The 14,975-nt window shown below is 35.6% G+C and overlaps 4 protein-coding genes across 8 annotated transcripts; all 4 read left to right on the top strand.

The window, feature by feature from the left end:
* Positions 1-1,307: 1,307 nt before the first annotated feature.
* On the top strand, positions 1,308-5,205 carry LOC106336768 (copper methylamine oxidase-like). Its single transcript, XM_013775702.1, has 12 exons — positions 1,308-1,509; positions 1,767-1,882; positions 1,975-2,280; positions 2,368-2,480; positions 2,573-2,903; positions 2,987-3,202; positions 3,276-3,512; positions 3,812-3,997; positions 4,153-4,293; positions 4,411-4,679; positions 4,763-4,844; positions 4,933-5,205. The coding sequence occupies exons 1-12, from the start codon at positions 1,308-1,310 to the stop codon at positions 5,062-5,064; spliced, it is 2,331 nt and encodes a 776-aa protein (XP_013631156.1). The 3' UTR covers positions 5,065-5,205.
* A 1,998-nt stretch (positions 5,206-7,203) lies between these two features.
* LOC106341062 (MATH domain and coiled-coil domain-containing protein At2g42480-like) lies at positions 7,204-8,853 on the top strand. Its single transcript, XM_013779878.1, has 3 exons — positions 7,204-7,286; positions 7,383-7,546; positions 7,982-8,853. Exons 1-3 carry the CDS (start codon positions 7,204-7,206, stop codon positions 8,851-8,853), a joined length of 1,119 nt encoding a protein of 372 aa, XP_013635332.1.
* Positions 8,854-11,235: 2,382 nt separating this feature from the next.
* Positions 11,236-12,768, top strand: LOC106341061 (MATH domain and coiled-coil domain-containing protein At2g42480-like). Its single transcript, XM_013779877.1, has 3 exons — positions 11,236-11,339; positions 11,435-11,601; positions 11,897-12,768. The coding sequence occupies exons 1-3, from the start codon at positions 11,236-11,238 to the stop codon at positions 12,766-12,768; spliced, it is 1,143 nt and encodes a 380-aa protein (XP_013635331.1).
* A 1,089-nt stretch (positions 12,769-13,857) lies between these two features.
* Positions 13,858-14,968, top strand: LOC106341777. 5 transcript variants are annotated; one of them, XR_001269764.1, is made up of 5 exons: positions 13,858-14,067; positions 14,247-14,385; positions 14,464-14,550; positions 14,737-14,777; positions 14,874-14,968. XR_001269764.1 is itself a non-coding variant. In XM_013780494.1 (3 exons), the coding sequence occupies exons 1-3, from the start codon at positions 13,948-13,950 to the stop codon at positions 14,547-14,549; spliced, it is 345 nt and encodes a 114-aa protein (XP_013635948.1). In that variant the 5' UTR covers positions 13,858-13,947; the 3' UTR covers positions 14,550-14,551. The 5 variants fall into 5 exon arrangements, 1 of the variants encoding a protein (XP_013635948.1); XR_001269761.1 differs by having other exon boundaries at positions 14,737-14,968; XR_001269762.1 differs by lacking the exon at positions 13,858-14,067 and adding an exon at positions 14,104-14,156 and having other exon boundaries at positions 14,737-14,968.
* The last annotated feature ends 7 nt before the right edge of the window (positions 14,969-14,975 follow it).

Below are 14,975 nucleotides of genomic sequence, written 5' to 3'. Positions count from 1 at the left end.
GAGTGCTATGTCCGGGTCCATGGACTTCGGGGTGGCATCCCATACCTCACTGAGCGATTCCCCTGTCGCTCACCCCTCACTCTTCCCCCTTTCAGGTGAGACAAACAAGTATGTGATATTTGGACGTACTTGGTGCTATTGGACTTTTCTTTCGGATTTTATTTGGGCATGGGTGAGAGTTGTCGGGTTTATGGGCTTTTATATTACGGGATATTGTTGGTGGCCCGTCGTCCTTAGTGTCAGGGAGACGGGTATCACATTGTTGTATGATGACGCGTCGGGGGTGACACGCTGTCCTCCATATAGGAGGTGACGGGTGTCACAGTTACTTTCTACATTTTAGTGACTTTGCCAACAAAGACAAACCTTTATAGTGAAAAAAATATTTTATTCACTTTTTCCATACTTAAATGTGTGTATAGGGAAATTGTCCCCCCATAATTCTCCATTTCCCTGTACTGGTATAAGTAATTGATTCTTTTGGCTGAGCACAAACTTGTACAGCTATATGTATCTGTCTATACAGTTAATAACTTACAGGAAATAGACACTTTAGGTATTAAATCTCATATAATAATAATAATATAGAAAAGATAGTATCTCTTCAACCATTACATTTCTTATAATATTTTTCTTCTTTGTTTGTTACTTCCCGTTTTAAAGTATAAAAATATTTATCGTATATTAGGAATTGCTAAATGGAACTCCAGCTGGTCTAGAGGTAATGGAACTCCACCTGGAGTGCCCGTTCTGAGTTCGAGTCATCTTGGCCATCTTCTCACCTATAATCGTGCGTATCCGAATAGAAGGCTTCGTAGGGATTAGTCTGGGTTTACCGCCTGAGATTCCCGCGGATATAAAAATAATAATTGCTAAATGAGTAAAGCAATTATAGGAATCACATGAACTATAGTGCATCCACGTCGATATATCCAAAGTTGGATATCTTTTTTCATAACAACATGTTGCTGTCCATCCTTACTTGTTAAAAAGTAAAGTGGAGCCCACGAATATGCCTTGTCACCTCGTGCTTGGACTCTAGCGGCCACATCCAAAATCAAAACTCTATAAAACAAAGAAATAAAGAAAAAAATAAATCAAAATTGGATCATCAGTTTGTTTCTTCCTCCCACCACCACGGGAAAGGTAAGGTACGATCACACTCATACCTAAAGAGAGAGAGAAGCTAGTGGAGAAGGGAAGGGGGGAGAGATCACGCCGACGGATAGAGATAGGTTTTGCTGTATGTCATTGGATTGCGTTGAGACTTACTTTGGTGGATTTGGCGAACTCGTGAACCCTATTCAATGGCCTCAGCTTCGAAAACGGCGACGGTTTGTGCTCACGGCGGAGGAGGCTCTTCGAAACTCGTCTCCGTTGTGGCGGATACGGTTGCTGCTGGAAGGTCCGAGGGTGAGGATCGGCGAGATTCTTCTAAGTTTGGTTTGGAATCCGTGATCCGCCCCGTCGATTCGATGCCTGGTACGGCCAAGAAACCTGCGAACAAAGGTATAGGATCAAAATCTCTAGCTATCGTAGAGTGAATAACTGTTTTCGAATCTAGCGAATCTTGCGATTAGATTCATTCTCTTGCGGTTGATACTGATCGTTGATCTTCGATCGCGATTTGTTAGAGTGCTGAGTTCTTCTTTGTTCACTGTGATTGTTGATGACGGTTAAATTCATTCTATGCGATTGATACTGATGAGTACTGAGTTCTTCTTGTTCACTGGAGTTGTTGATGAATCATTATTGTACCAATGCAGGAATCTCTGTGATGCCAATGCCAAGGACGGAAACAAAGCACCCCTTGGATCCTCTATCCGCTGCAGAAATATCAGTTGCTGTGGCCACTGTTCGCGCTGCTGGTGCTAATCCTGAGGTGCGGAGACTCTGTTCTTTTTCATCAGAACGTAGGATGCAGAAGATATGGTCATTGATATCACTGAAACGGTTTGGTTTTCTCTTTGGTAGGTTAGGGATAGCATGCGTTTTATTGAGGTGGCGTCTGTGGAACCGGAGAAGAATGTTGTGGCGCTTGCAGATGCTTACTTTTTCCCTCCGTTCCAGCCATCACTACTTCCAAGAACTAAAGCTGGACCTGTGATACCTATGAGGCTTCCTCCAAGGCGAGCAAAACTTGTTGTGTACAACAAGAAGTCCAATGAGACGAGTGTTTGGATTGTTGAGCTATCTGAGGTTCATGCTGTCACGAGAGGTGGGCACCACAGGGGAAGAGTTGTTTCCTCGGAAGTGATACCTGATGTACAGCCACCCATGGTATCTTTTCAGAAATCTAATCTCTTAAGTTAATTTAGATGCTACTCTTGCTCATGAGTTTCTCAGTTTCAAGTTTTGTTATTTTAGGATGCGGCTGAATATGCTGAATGTGAAGCGATTGTCAAAGACTTTCCCCCATTCATTGAGGCAATGAAGAGGAGAGGTATTGATGACATGGATCTAGTGATGGTTGATCCCTGGTATGATAATATCTTCCTGTTATTGTTACTGATAGTTGTCAATTAAGGTCTAGCTTTTGTCCCCTGAGCCTGCCTCTGAACTTATTGTGCAGGTGTGTGGGTTATCATAGTGAAGCTGACGCTCCTAGTCGTAGGCTTGCGAAGCCCCTCATATACTGTCGAACTGATAGTGATTCACCTATGGAAAATGGCTATGCTCGTCCAGTTGAGGGAATTTATGTACTTGTAGACATGCAAAACATGGTGGTGATCGAGTTTGAAGACCGTAAGTTTGTGCCCCTTCCCCCACCTGACCCTTTGAGGAATTACACACCAGGTGAGAGTAGAGGAGGTGTTGATAGAAGTGATGTTAAGCCTCTCCAGATTATTCAGCCTGAAGGTCCAAGCTTCCGCGTAAGGGGTTACTTTGTCGAGTGGCAGAAGGTAGCTTTCCTGTATTAGCCTAATTGAAACCAGGTGATTATGCTTAAGGTTACTTCTAAGTTGTCTCAACGTTTTCTTTACAGTGGAACTTTCGTATTGGGTTCACTCCAAGGGAAGGTTTAGTCATACATTCGGTAGCATATGTTGATGGCAGTCGAGGTCGAAGGCCTGTTGCACACAGGCTAAGTTTTGTGGAGATGGTTGTTCCTTATGGTGATCCGAATGAGCCACATTACAGGAAAAATGCTTTTGATGCAGGGGAGGATGGTCTTGGAAAAAACGCACATTCGCTTAAGAAGGTTTGGAATCAATTTATGTGTTCTCATTATCTAATCAGAACTCGGTTTGCGTTTTAACACATTGGTTTTATAGGGGTGCGACTGTCTCGGAACTATTAAGTACTTCGATGCTCATTTCACAAATTTCACTGGAGGGGTTGAAACAATTGAGAACTGTGTATGCTTGCACGAAGAGGACCATGGGATCTTGTGGAAACATCAGGACTGGAGAACAGGATTAGCTGAAGTGCGAAGATCCAGGAGGCTAACTGTCTCCTTTTTATGTACTGTTGCTAACTACGAGTATGGATTTTACTGGCACTTCTACCAGGTTAGTGGAAAACGTGGCTAATCATTCTAGCGTAAAGCAGATTTTACTCATCTTTGCGTCTAATTTCTATAGGGAAGGCAATGATATGTCTCTGCATAAGAATAAACCTTGATTAAAGCGGCAGAGCTCACAATTGCTTAAGCCTTAATACTCTGATTGTGTTTGTTCAGTTGGGGACATTGATTTACAGTGCTGAAGTGTCCACTCGAGTTTCCTTTGTTCGATGATGTGTGTTGTTTCATCTTTCTAGATAATTGAAGACCAATATCATTTTTAATGTCTTGAATGTTTGACTGTAGGATGGGAAAATCGAAGCTGAAGTAAAACTTACTGGTATCCTCAGTTTAGGAGCGCTACAGCCAGGAGAAACTCGAAAGTACGGTACTACTATTGCTCCTGGGCTGTACGCACCAGTTCACCAACATTTCTTTATCGCTCGCATGGATATGTCTGTTGACTGTAAACCTGGTGAAGCTTTTAATCAGGTATCTTTGCTTTGCTTTTTACAAAGATTTTTTTTCTAGGTTTCTAGAAGTGGATTGGTAGCATATGAATTTTACAACTCTCTATAGTCCGTGAAAAACACGTGTGGTCAGGTGAATTTGACGACTTAGTCAGCTGAATGTATTTCTATCTGTAGGTAGTTGAGGTAAATGTCAGAGTTGACGAGCCCGGTGAGAACAATATCCACAACAATGCGTTTTATGCGGAAGAGAAGTTACTTAGATCTGAGGCAGAGGCGATGCGTGACTGTGACCCTTTTAGTGCTCGGCATTGGATTGTAAGCCAACTGTACCTTTCACGATCTCGTCCACTACTCATATGATAGCATCAATATACACAAAGAATAAGTGTTTCTTTTTGTTGCTATCAACTACTCATTGTAATATGTTGTCAGGTAAGGAACACAAGGACAGTGAACAGGACGGGGCAGTTAACGGGATACAAACTTGTTCCGGGCTCAAACTGTTTGCCATTAGCTCGACCCGAGGCCAAGTTTCTAAGAAGAGCAGCATTCCTGAAGCATAATCTTTGGGTTACCCGTTATGACCCTGAAGAGAAGTTTCCAGGAGGAGAGTTCCCAAACCAGAACCCACGTTCTGGTGAAGGTCTCGCCACATGGGTGAAACAGAACCGCTCCTTGGAAGAGTCTGACGTCGTTCTTTGGTATGTATCCTTCTTCTTACACAGTACTACTACTAGTTACCAGAAAAATTGTGTGATATCAATGTGGAATTTTGGTTTCACAGGTATGTGTTTGGGATCATACATGTTCCTAGACTTGAAGATTGGCCGGTTATGCCAGTTGAACATATTGGTTTCACACTAATGGTAAGTCGAGATCTTTGTCTGGAACTTTCAATAAACTTAAAGAAAAGGAAGACAAGCATTGCTTATAAAATGTCTTGGGTTTTGACAGCCACATGGATTTTTCAACTGCTCACCAGCCGTGGATGTTCCACCGAATCCAGCATGCGAATTGGAAACCAAGGACAGTGAGGTCAAAGAGGTAGTAGCAGCACCCAAGCCTGGTTTACTTTCAAAGCTTTGAGCATGAAAGACTTTTTTTATAATTTGGAGACACTGCTGTTGCTCTATTCATTTTCGGATTGGAAACCGTTGTTATTTGGTGTGTGTTTGTTGCAAACTAAAAGACAGTTGTCATTGGAATGTTCTTTGCTGTTCTTAAACATTACGGTTTTCAAATCAGATAGTAATGTTCATTACTAATGCATAGTTATCCCAATAATCGAAGAAGCAAACCGTAATCAAAACTGACATTTAGAATTTCATAAATATGCAAATGGATTACATATATCTGAAAAGTTGGTACCAAAAAGCTTGTACCGAAACAAAAATTGAATGGATATCCAAATTTTAAAATACCTTTGTATACCTAAAAATATATAAATTATATTAGTTTTCAATAATAAAATATCTTAATAATATTTATAAACCAAATTATCCTAAAAACAGAATTGTCCTATTGGCTTTTAATCTGAAACAACTCAAATTATCTGAATTATATGATATTTTATTCGCAAAACCCGAATTACCAGATATTTTTTGGAGAATTTTCATGTTTATCATTATTCATGTTTACCATCATTAAAGAGACATTTTCAAAAATATATTTTTCATTAAGTGGCAAAAGACTCTTATACCCTTGTTTTATATATATATAATAAATACTTATTTAAATAAATAAAAAATATTATTTTTATTATACTTTTTCAAATTCAAAATTTTTTATATTTTTTTTTGAATTTTTTTCGATTTTTTTAAAAAATTTCTTTTTAAAAATCAAAAATTATTTGAAATTATTTTTTCAAAAAAAAATTAAAATTTTTTTAAGTATTTATTTATATATTTATTAGAATCCTAAATTTCACATTCCAAAAACTCTACCACAATCCCCTCGACTCTAAATCCTAAGTCTACATTGGTTAACCTAGGGTTATAAATGCTTTTACCCTTCATTAAAAGTGAAAGTAAAAGTGGTTAGTGTAAATATGAAAAGTGTTACTAAAAGTGTGGTATTGTTGGCAATTTTCCATATTTTTTTTCAAAAATTGAATGATCCATAAAATTTATCCTAATTAACCAAAATTATCTGAAAACCAAAACTGGACCACAATCGAGTAGACCCAAAAAAATTTTGGATATTAGTCGGTTTTTTGACTTTGTTATCCGAACCAAACTGAAAACCTACATAACAAAATCAAAACGGAAGGGATCTTATATTTTGAGAACTAAGAAGTTGAATTAACTGAATTGAAAACCGAAATGCCCACCACCAATAATATATATAACCTACTAATTTTCCTATAAAAGTTACATTAATAGATATTATTTTAATAATATATATATATATATATTAGGCGAGATCAATTTTTATAGTATATATGTATATCATTTTTTTGTGAAAAACGTATACATATGTATATCTTGTTACAAAACAATACAGTAGAACCTCTATAAATTAATAATGTTGGGACTTTAAAATTTTATTAATTTATAAAGATATTAATTTACTAAAGTTTCATTTTTAGATTTTTTTTTAGATTTTTAAATATTTTTATTAATAAAATAATAAAATATTTGATTTTACCGTATATAAATTATTTAAATTTTAGAAAATTGACTTTCATATTATTTTATTATCTTATTTGGTGTATATTGTTATGTTTTATAGAATTGTTATGTGGTTTTTGATATAATTTTACTAAATATTATTAAAATATTAAGAAAAATAAAATTATTTTTATTGTGAATATAAAAGCAACAATATAATTAGTTTGTATTTATATAAAATATATATAGAAATATATTATTAATTTATGATTTTAGTGGGACTATATATTTACATGGGAGTTTTAAAAATATTATTATCTTATTATTTTATTGATTTGTGTCATATTTTATACATGCCCAAGTTAGGACCGATGAAATTTATTAATTTATAGAGATTATTAATTTATCGAGTATTAATTTATAGAGGTTTTCCTGTATATATATGTTTATGTTTTACTTTTTTTTTTTTTTTTTGGTATTCCCTCCGAGCTAGGGCTCTCAGGATTTGTTTCCTTTTCTTTTTCTTTTTTGCTTCATATATAAACAGAGGATGTGAAAGTCTCAAGCATAGTTTTCTAAAAAAACATTGTTTCTCGAAATAACAGACGAAAGCAATATGTGGAAGCAAAAGCCTAGCTTTAGGTTTGAGATAGAGAATAGCATACTATCTAAGACATTCGTGGCTGGCGGATGCGAATGGTAAAACCAGAACTTAAAGCTAGATTTGTTGAACCCTCCTTGCATCTCGAAGATTGATGATGTATACGTTTAATATTTTGTTTCAAATTCTCTCAGGTATCTTTACGTTTATCCCAAGGGACGTTTTCTTGATCCTGATCACTTTTCTTTGTACCTGCACGTTGCAAATCCTACCATGCTACCAACTGGGTGGAAAAGGGATGTTAGTTTTTACTTCACTCTATTGAATCAATCCGGCAAAGAGCTCTGCAGATCTCACAGTAATGAACTATCCTTCCATGTTTGATTCTTCTTTTCTCAACTGTCATTAGCAATGTTTGAATTATATTCTTTCTTTAGGATTATCCTAGGCTCCTAACCACCGCCTAGATCAATTTGTTAAAAATTGTTTTCGGTAGATCGATTCTTAGAACACTGGTCACTAGTAATTTGAATTTACAAACGAATATGAAAAAGCTATAGGGAGAGAAACCAAGACTCTCTTGGATGTAAAAGAATGTTTGCTGAGAAAGTAGGGAAGAAATAGTTTGTTTTTGTAGACTGATAGTAATTAAACCAGGAGGAATGTGTGGTATTTAAAAACTTAAGAATTATTTCTACACTCATCTTGAATCTTCAACAAGCAGAAACTATATACATAATCATGTGGTTGATGAAGAATTTTGTCTTTATTTTTTGTTTTTTTTTCTAAACAGTTGTACGATGCAAAGTGCATGATGCTAAGCATTCATCCTGGGGCTTCCAAAAGCTATGTCCTCTTAGCAAGCTTCAAGAGAACGGTGTCTTGGAGAAAGACAGACTAATCATTGAGGTCTACATTAATTTGATTGAAGCTGTTGACGGAGAAAGAAGAGATGTACCAGAGATGCAGGAGACTGTGGATATGAACGGTTTTAAGGTTCTTGCTTCTCAGGTCACTCTAGTGAGGAAGATATTCGCAGAGCACCCAGACACTGCAGTAGGTTTGAAATCAAAGAACCAAGTGCTGAAGACAGCATACATGAATGTCCTCATTGGCCTCACCAATACACTAAACAAGCCTTCACATAACCACTCAGAGGCTGAGCTAACCAAAGCTGACAGCGAGTTGAGTGAGCTGGAAGAAGTGGGTTTCAAGCTTGACTGGCTAAAGTCAAAGCTTGAGGGAGTTATCTTGGAGAGGAAGAAAGCAGATGTCTATGGTAATAAGGTCATACAGCTTGAGGAACGTGTGAAGAATCTTGAGCAGATAGAAAACAAGATGAAGAGAAAGATTGATGAGTGTTTCTTGGAGAGGAAGAAAGCGAAAGATGATGGGTCTCGGGTAAAAACACTCGAGGAACGGGTCAATAACCTTGAGGTGGTGGACTCCAGCTTCAGGATGGATTGTCTGAAGTCGAAATTTGGGGGTGTTTCCTTGGAGAAGAAGCAATTAGATGATGCAGATGGGTCTAGGGTTCAACAACTGGAGGAAAACCTCAAGAATCTTGAGGAGATTGTGTCTGATCTCAAAGTGAAACTGGACCAGGGGAAGGAAAAAAACTCTTGTGATGGATTTTTGCTGGTAGACGAAGACGAGGTAGCTTGATATAGATATCAAGTTGTTAGTTCATTTAGAAGACTCTACTATAGTGCTATGAGTTCATTTGTTTTAGTGTTTTTCTTGCTTTCTGAGTCCTAATAAAAAAATCTAGCTTTACTGATGGTTTCATTGTCTTTTGTATCTGCGTCACGTTTTTAGACGTTTTAGGTCAATCATGTTTTGGGTCAATCTCCTTAAGCAGCTCAAAATATTTTCACTTCAAACTATAACTTCTTATAAAGAAGGAAGCTACGAGAGCATCTCATATAGTCCAAAGCCGCGGTCGCTAATGGTTAAAGGAGAAGAACATATTTGTCTTTTGATTCAAGGCTCATAGTATAAAACTAACATCATCACAACTCGGGATCATCTTACTATGTTTCTGGTCACCTGCTATGCTAATGAACGATCTTTCTTATTTCATTCAAGAAATATAAATGAAGATTCAAGACTCCAACAAAACTTATTGATCAGTTCTGTCATAGGTAATTTGATCGCGTCTCTTCTTCAGCCTCAAGAGTCTCTCTCTCACCAAACCAAACACCATGCATATACACTATCGAGTTCCAATACTTTTGCAGGTGATAGACATAAATAAAATAAAAACTATTCGAATTTAATTAGTACTCTTGACATTTATTAATGTTAAATAGACCCTCATCTGCACGGGTTTTAATTTTCGATTTTTTTTTTTAATTTTTTTTGATTTGTACTAAATAATATATTTGTAATATTACTTCGTCAATGTAATTCATGATTTTATGCGTATTAAATCATTTCTTGTATGGACAATATTTGATATCATATAAACAAATTCAACATAAATATTTAATTAGAGCTTTGTATACGATATATAGAAAAAAAACGTTTATGAATTTAAAATATAAAGAAATATATATAACTAAATTTTTTAAGTTATTTACACTACAATGCCACTGAGCATTTAACTGTTTTGAATTTATTGATTTGGTTTGTTTAGAAAGATTAGAAAATCGATAGGTATATATGATTGGAATTTTATATATATAAGAAATATATATAAGAAAATTCTCTCAAATAGATTCTTTTAAGTTTTTGTCACAAAATAGCCATCTAGGAAGAAAATGACTAAAATATCTCTTTTTTATTTTGAAAAATTTAATTTTAATTTTTTTTTTAAAAAAAATTGAAAATTCATCCTCAAAACCTCCACTCTTTAAATCTAAATTCTAAGCCTATATTAGTTAATCCTAAAATATAAATGTATTTTTATCTTTTAATAAAACTTTTTTTAGTAATTTTTTTCTTTGAATGTTATTTTGTGACAGAAACTTGAAAATAACTATCCAGAGAATTTCTCATATATATATATGCATCTTATTGCTGTTATGGGTTTCAATAATATATAAGAGATCTTTAGCTTTCTTATACGAGTTGTCTAGATAGATGTGTCTTCGACTTAAGAGCTGATAAAAATAGGTTTTATATATTAGGTGTCGTCTTGTGTTCAGCCAAAGGGAAAGTTGGTGGATGATCACTTGTCCCTCTTCCTTGACGCTGTGAATCCTGGATCATTTCTACCTGGATGGAGAAGACGAGCTAGTTATCGCTTTGTTTTGTTGAATCATTCTGGCAAAGTTCGACGGAGAACAACTGGTAATGATATACTTTAAAATACCAATGTATACTTTAAAATATTAATTACATTTAGTTTTTAAATAATAAAATCTTTTAAAATAATATTTATAAACCAAATTATCCTAAAAACAGAACTATCCTGCTGACTTTTAATCTGAAATATTTCAAATAATTCAAATCATTTGAATTACTAGTTATTTTATTCGCAAAACCCTAATTACCAAATATTTTCTTCAAAAACCTAATTATCCATAAAATTTACTAAATTAACCAAAATTATTCAAAAACCCAGAATAAGACCAAGACCCAAAAATTTCTTGAATATACTCGGTTTTTAACTTTATTATCCAAACCAAATTAAAAATCAAGATAAAAAAAATCGAAACCGGACAGATTTTATATTTGAGAACTAAAAAGTTGAATTAAAAACCAAACTGTCCACGACTAGTTATATATATCTTACTGCTTTTCTTATAAAAGTTACATTAATAGATATTATTTTAATAAAAAAATATGCATAGACGAGCTTTATTTTTATAGTATATATGTATTTATTTTTAAAGTATATATATATGTTACAAAAAAGTATATATGTGTATATCTTTTACTTCTTCCTTTTTTTTGGTTTTCCTTCCGAGCTAGGGCTTTCAGGATTTGTTTCCTTTTCTTATCTTTTTGCTTCATTATATAAACAGAGAATGTGAAAGTCTCAAGCATAGTTTCTGAAAAAACATATTCTTTTCTCGAAGTAACAAACTCTACGAAAGCAATATGTGGAATCAAAAGCCGAGCTTCAGGTTTGAGATAGATAACTACTCGGAAAAGCCGAGCATACAAATACAATCTAAGACATTCGTGGCTGGCGGATGCGAATGGTAAACCAGAACTTAAAGCTAGATTTGTTGAACCCTCCTTGTATCTCGATGATTGATGATGTATACGTTTAATATTTTGTTTCAAATTCTCTCAGGTATCTTAACGCTTTTCCCAAGGGAGGTTATCTTGCTGATCATGATCACTTTTCTTTGTTCCTGCAAGTTGCAAATCGAACCATGCTACCAACTGGGTGGAAAAGGAAAGTTAGTTTTTACTTCACTCTGTTGAATCAATCCGACAAAGAGCTCTGCAGATCTAAAAGTAATGAATTATATTCTTCCATGTTTAATTCTTTTTTTCTCAACTGTCATTAGCAATGTTTGAAGAACAACTAGAAACCAAGATTCTTGGATGTAGTAATGTCTGCGGAGAAAGTAGGGAAGAAATAGTTTTGTTTTTGTAGTAGACTGATAGTAAACCAGAAGGAATGTGTGGTATTTAAAAACTTAAGAATTATTTCTACACTCATCTTGAGTCTTCAACAAGCAGAAACTATATACATAATCATGTGGTTGATGAAGAATTTTGTCTTTATTTTTTGTTTTTTTTCTAACAGTTGTACGATGCCAAGTGCTTGATGTTAAGGGTCCATCCTGGGGCTTCGAAAAGCTATGTCCTCTTAGCAAGCTTCAAGAGAACGGTGTCTTGGAGAAAGACAGACTAATCATTGAGGTCTACATTAATTTGATTGAAGCTGTTGACGGAGAAAGCGGAGAGGTACCAGAGAAGCATGAGACTGTGGATATGAACGGTCTTAAGGTTCTTGCTTCTCAGGTAACTCTGGTGAGGAAGATATTCGCAGAGCATCCAGACATTGCACTAGGTTTCAAATCAAAGAACCAAGTGCTGAAGACAGCATACATGAATGTCCTCATTGGCCTCATCAATACACTAAACAAGCCTTCACATAACCACTCAGAGGCTGAGCTAACCAAAGCTGACAGCGAGTTGAGTGAGCTGGAAGAAGTGGGTTTCAAGCTTGACTGGCTAAAGTTAAAGCTTGAGGACGTTATCTTGGAGAGGAAGAAAGCAGATGTCTATGGTAATAAGGTCATACAGCTTGAGGAACGTATGAAGAATCTTGAGCAGATGGAAAACAAGATGAAGAGAAGCATTGTTGAGTGTTTCTTGGAGAGGAAGAAAGCGAAAGATGATGGGTCTCGGGTAAAAACACTCGAGGAACGGGTCAATAACCTTGAGGTGGTGGACTCCAGCTTCAGGATGGATTGTCTGAAGTCGAAATTTGGGGGTGTTTCCTTGGAGAAGAAGAAGGTAGATGATGCTGATGCGTCTAGGGTCCAACAACTGGAGGAAAACCTCAAGAATCTTGAGGAGATTGTGTCTGATCTCAAAGTGAAACTGGACCAGGGGAAGGAAAAAAACTCTTGTGATGGATTTTTGCTGGTAGACGAAGACGAGGTAGCTTGATATAGATATCAAGTTGTTAGTTCATTTAGAAGACTACTATAGTGCTATGAGTTCATTTGTTTTAGTGTTTTTCTTGCTTTCTGAGTCCTAATAGTCTAGACTCTATAGACTTGGCTTTATAATAAAAAAATCTAGCTATACTGATGGTTTCATTGTCTTTTGTATCTGCGTCACGTTTTTAGACGTTTTAGGTCAATCATGTTTTGGGTCAATCTCCTTAAGCAGCCCAAAATATTTATTAATGTTAATGATGTGAAAAAAATAAACATGGAAGATTTCTGAAATATCCACGGAATATATTGACATAAATTGTAAATTCTTACGATATATTTTGTAGGTTTCGTTTGACCTAGGAAGTAGGAACGGTAAAGATTTTTTATTATCCATCCCATATAACATTGTTGTGCCTCACTTCCAAGCATTTAACCCTAAAATCAACAGAGCCAGTTTTTAGCAAATGGAGAGGAAACGAAGAAGGCTTTCAGTTGGGAGATAGACAACTTTTCAGAAAGGAAAAGAGATATTAAGCCTGCTTCTTTCTCAAGCGGCGGCTGCGAATGGTAAAACGACAAGACTATAAGAGATCTTTAGCTTTCTTACAGGACTTGTCTAGATAGATGTGTCTTCGACTTAAGAGCTGATAAAAAAGAGGTTTTATATATTAGGTTTCTTTGTGTTCAGCCAAAGGGAAAGTTGGTGGATGAGCACTTGTCCCTCTTCCTTGACGCTGTGAATCCTGGATCACTGCTACCTGGATGGAGAAGACGAGCTAGTTATCGCTTTGTTTTGTTGAATCATTCTGGCAAAGTTAAACGGAGAACAGCTGGTAGTGATATACTTTAAAATACCGTTGTGTACTTAAAAATGTTAATTACATTTAGTTTTTAAATAAAAAATATTTTTAAATAATATTTATAAACCAAATCTAACACTACTAAAAGGGCAATAAGCTGATCAGAGACACCCTCTACGTCGGCAATAAAAATCAGCCAATTAAAGACCAGTATGATGCCACATCACTCTAGCTTTGTCGCCCTAGCATGTCTCTTCTTCTTCCCTTCTATGTGTTTCTAACTTCTTCAATTCTCATCTGTAACATCGGGCTCCAGATTTGTCTTCTTTCTATAAATAGATCAAAGAAAATAACATCAAGAATCAAAAACGACTGTTTCTAAAGGAATGAGTGATACAGATAAAAAAACACCATTCAATGGATATAAAGGCCTTCTCTTTGTGGAACTACAATATCAAAGAAAGATGATGAAAGCGATCAAGAGGCTACTTGATTTCGATTTTCAGGTCATCTTACTATGGATTCATGTACTATTAAAGTTTTGCCATATAACCATCAAGGAAGTTTTCATAGTTTGATATTTGGATCCAGAAAGGTTTTGATTGGATTTTCAAACCTTGGTTTTACATTTTGACTCTTTTTTTATTGTCTCATTATTAAGAAATTGGGGATTTGATCTTCGCAGGATTTGGTTATTCTCGAAGGTCTGTATACGGTTTTCGGAATCTCTCCTCCGCCACCACTTGCACAATTTTTAAACAGAGGTCTTCACACTTTGTCTTTGCCAGAAACGGCCAAGCCGGAGGTCGCAACTATCTGCAAAAGTTTGTGCTTTTTCCTCTAATCAAACATATTTTATTCAGACTTGGCCTAACATATTGTATCATCAATTTCTAAAATAGTTATTGCATGGATGAACTTTGTGCTTCTTCCTCCGTCATCAGATATGATGAACTTTGTTTTTCCAGTTCATGGTTTAAGCCTTTAAGGTACCTTTTACGTTGCTATTCATAGTTTATTTGAATAAGATGTTATTAGGTATTTTTCATGTTGAGGGGGGTGAAAGTTCATGTTCTTCATTTTCTAGGTTCAGATCGCTTTCAAAGTTTTATATATTGTATTATGTTATGGCGATGATAGTAGCATGTTACTGAAACATTCAGAGTTCACTACAGGAACAAGAAAGGTACACGTTTAATTGCTAGAAGTCATGAAGGTTGGGTTTCTTTGACACAAGATCAAAATCCATGAGCTTTAGCGTTTGGATCTCACTATTTTGGGAAAGAATGAAGTAGATGTTTCAATGTATCAGGATTGTACTCTGGTTGAACCCAAATGGTGTTTGAATGTTTCAGTACGAGTCTGGGTTCTCCAAAGGAATCATACGAGGTCGGCCATGGTTATGGGTTGTTGT

This window comes from Brassica oleracea, chromosome C4 (genome assembly GCF_000695525.1).
Source record: "Brassica oleracea var. oleracea cultivar TO1000 chromosome C4, BOL, whole genome shotgun sequence".
NCBI classification, from domain to species: Eukaryota; Viridiplantae; Streptophyta; class Magnoliopsida; order Brassicales; family Brassicaceae; genus Brassica; species Brassica oleracea.
The sequence above is the reverse complement of the archived record's forward strand: the minus strand, read 5'-3'. Positions and strand labels throughout refer to the sequence as shown.

Bases quoted from the DNA above. Each gene is read 5' to 3' on its own strand.
- LOC106341777 (XM_013780494.1), top strand. From the start codon at position 13,948: ATGAGTGATACAGATAAAAAAACACCATTCAATGGATATAAAGGCCTT. The intron at 14,068-14,246 runs GTCATCTTACTA...TGATCTTCGCAG, and splicing joins TACTTGATTTCGATTTTCAG to GATTTGGTTATTCTCGAAGG. The intron at 14,386-14,463 runs GTTTGTGCTTTT...TTTCTAAAATAG, and splicing joins GGTCGCAACTATCTGCAAAA to TTATTGCATGGATGAACTTT.
- LOC106341061 (XM_013779877.1), top strand. From the start codon at position 11,236: ATGTGGAATCAAAAGCCGAGCTTCAGGTTTGAGATAGATAACTACTCG. The intron at 11,340-11,434 runs GTAAACCAGAAC...AAATTCTCTCAG, and splicing joins GTGGCTGGCGGATGCGAATG to GTATCTTAACGCTTTTCCCA. The intron at 11,602-11,896 runs GTAATGAATTAT...TTTTTCTAACAG, and splicing joins AGAGCTCTGCAGATCTAAAA to TTGTACGATGCCAAGTGCTT.
- LOC106341062 (XM_013779878.1), top strand. From the start codon at position 7,204: ATGTGGAAGCAAAAGCCTAGCTTTAGGTTTGAGATAGAGAATAGCATA. The intron at 7,287-7,382 runs GTAAAACCAGAA...AAATTCTCTCAG, and splicing joins GTGGCTGGCGGATGCGAATG to GTATCTTTACGTTTATCCCA. The intron at 7,547-7,981 runs GTAATGAACTAT...TTTTCTAAACAG, and splicing joins AGAGCTCTGCAGATCTCACA to TTGTACGATGCAAAGTGCAT.
- LOC106336768 (XM_013775702.1), top strand. From the start codon at position 1,308: ATGGCCTCAGCTTCGAAAACGGCGACGGTTTGTGCTCACGGCGGAGGA. The intron at 1,510-1,766 runs GTATAGGATCAA...GTACCAATGCAG, and splicing joins CAAGAAACCTGCGAACAAAG to GAATCTCTGTGATGCCAATG. The intron at 2,281-2,367 runs GTATCTTTTCAG...TTGTTATTTTAG, and splicing joins CTGATGTACAGCCACCCATG to GATGCGGCTGAATATGCTGA.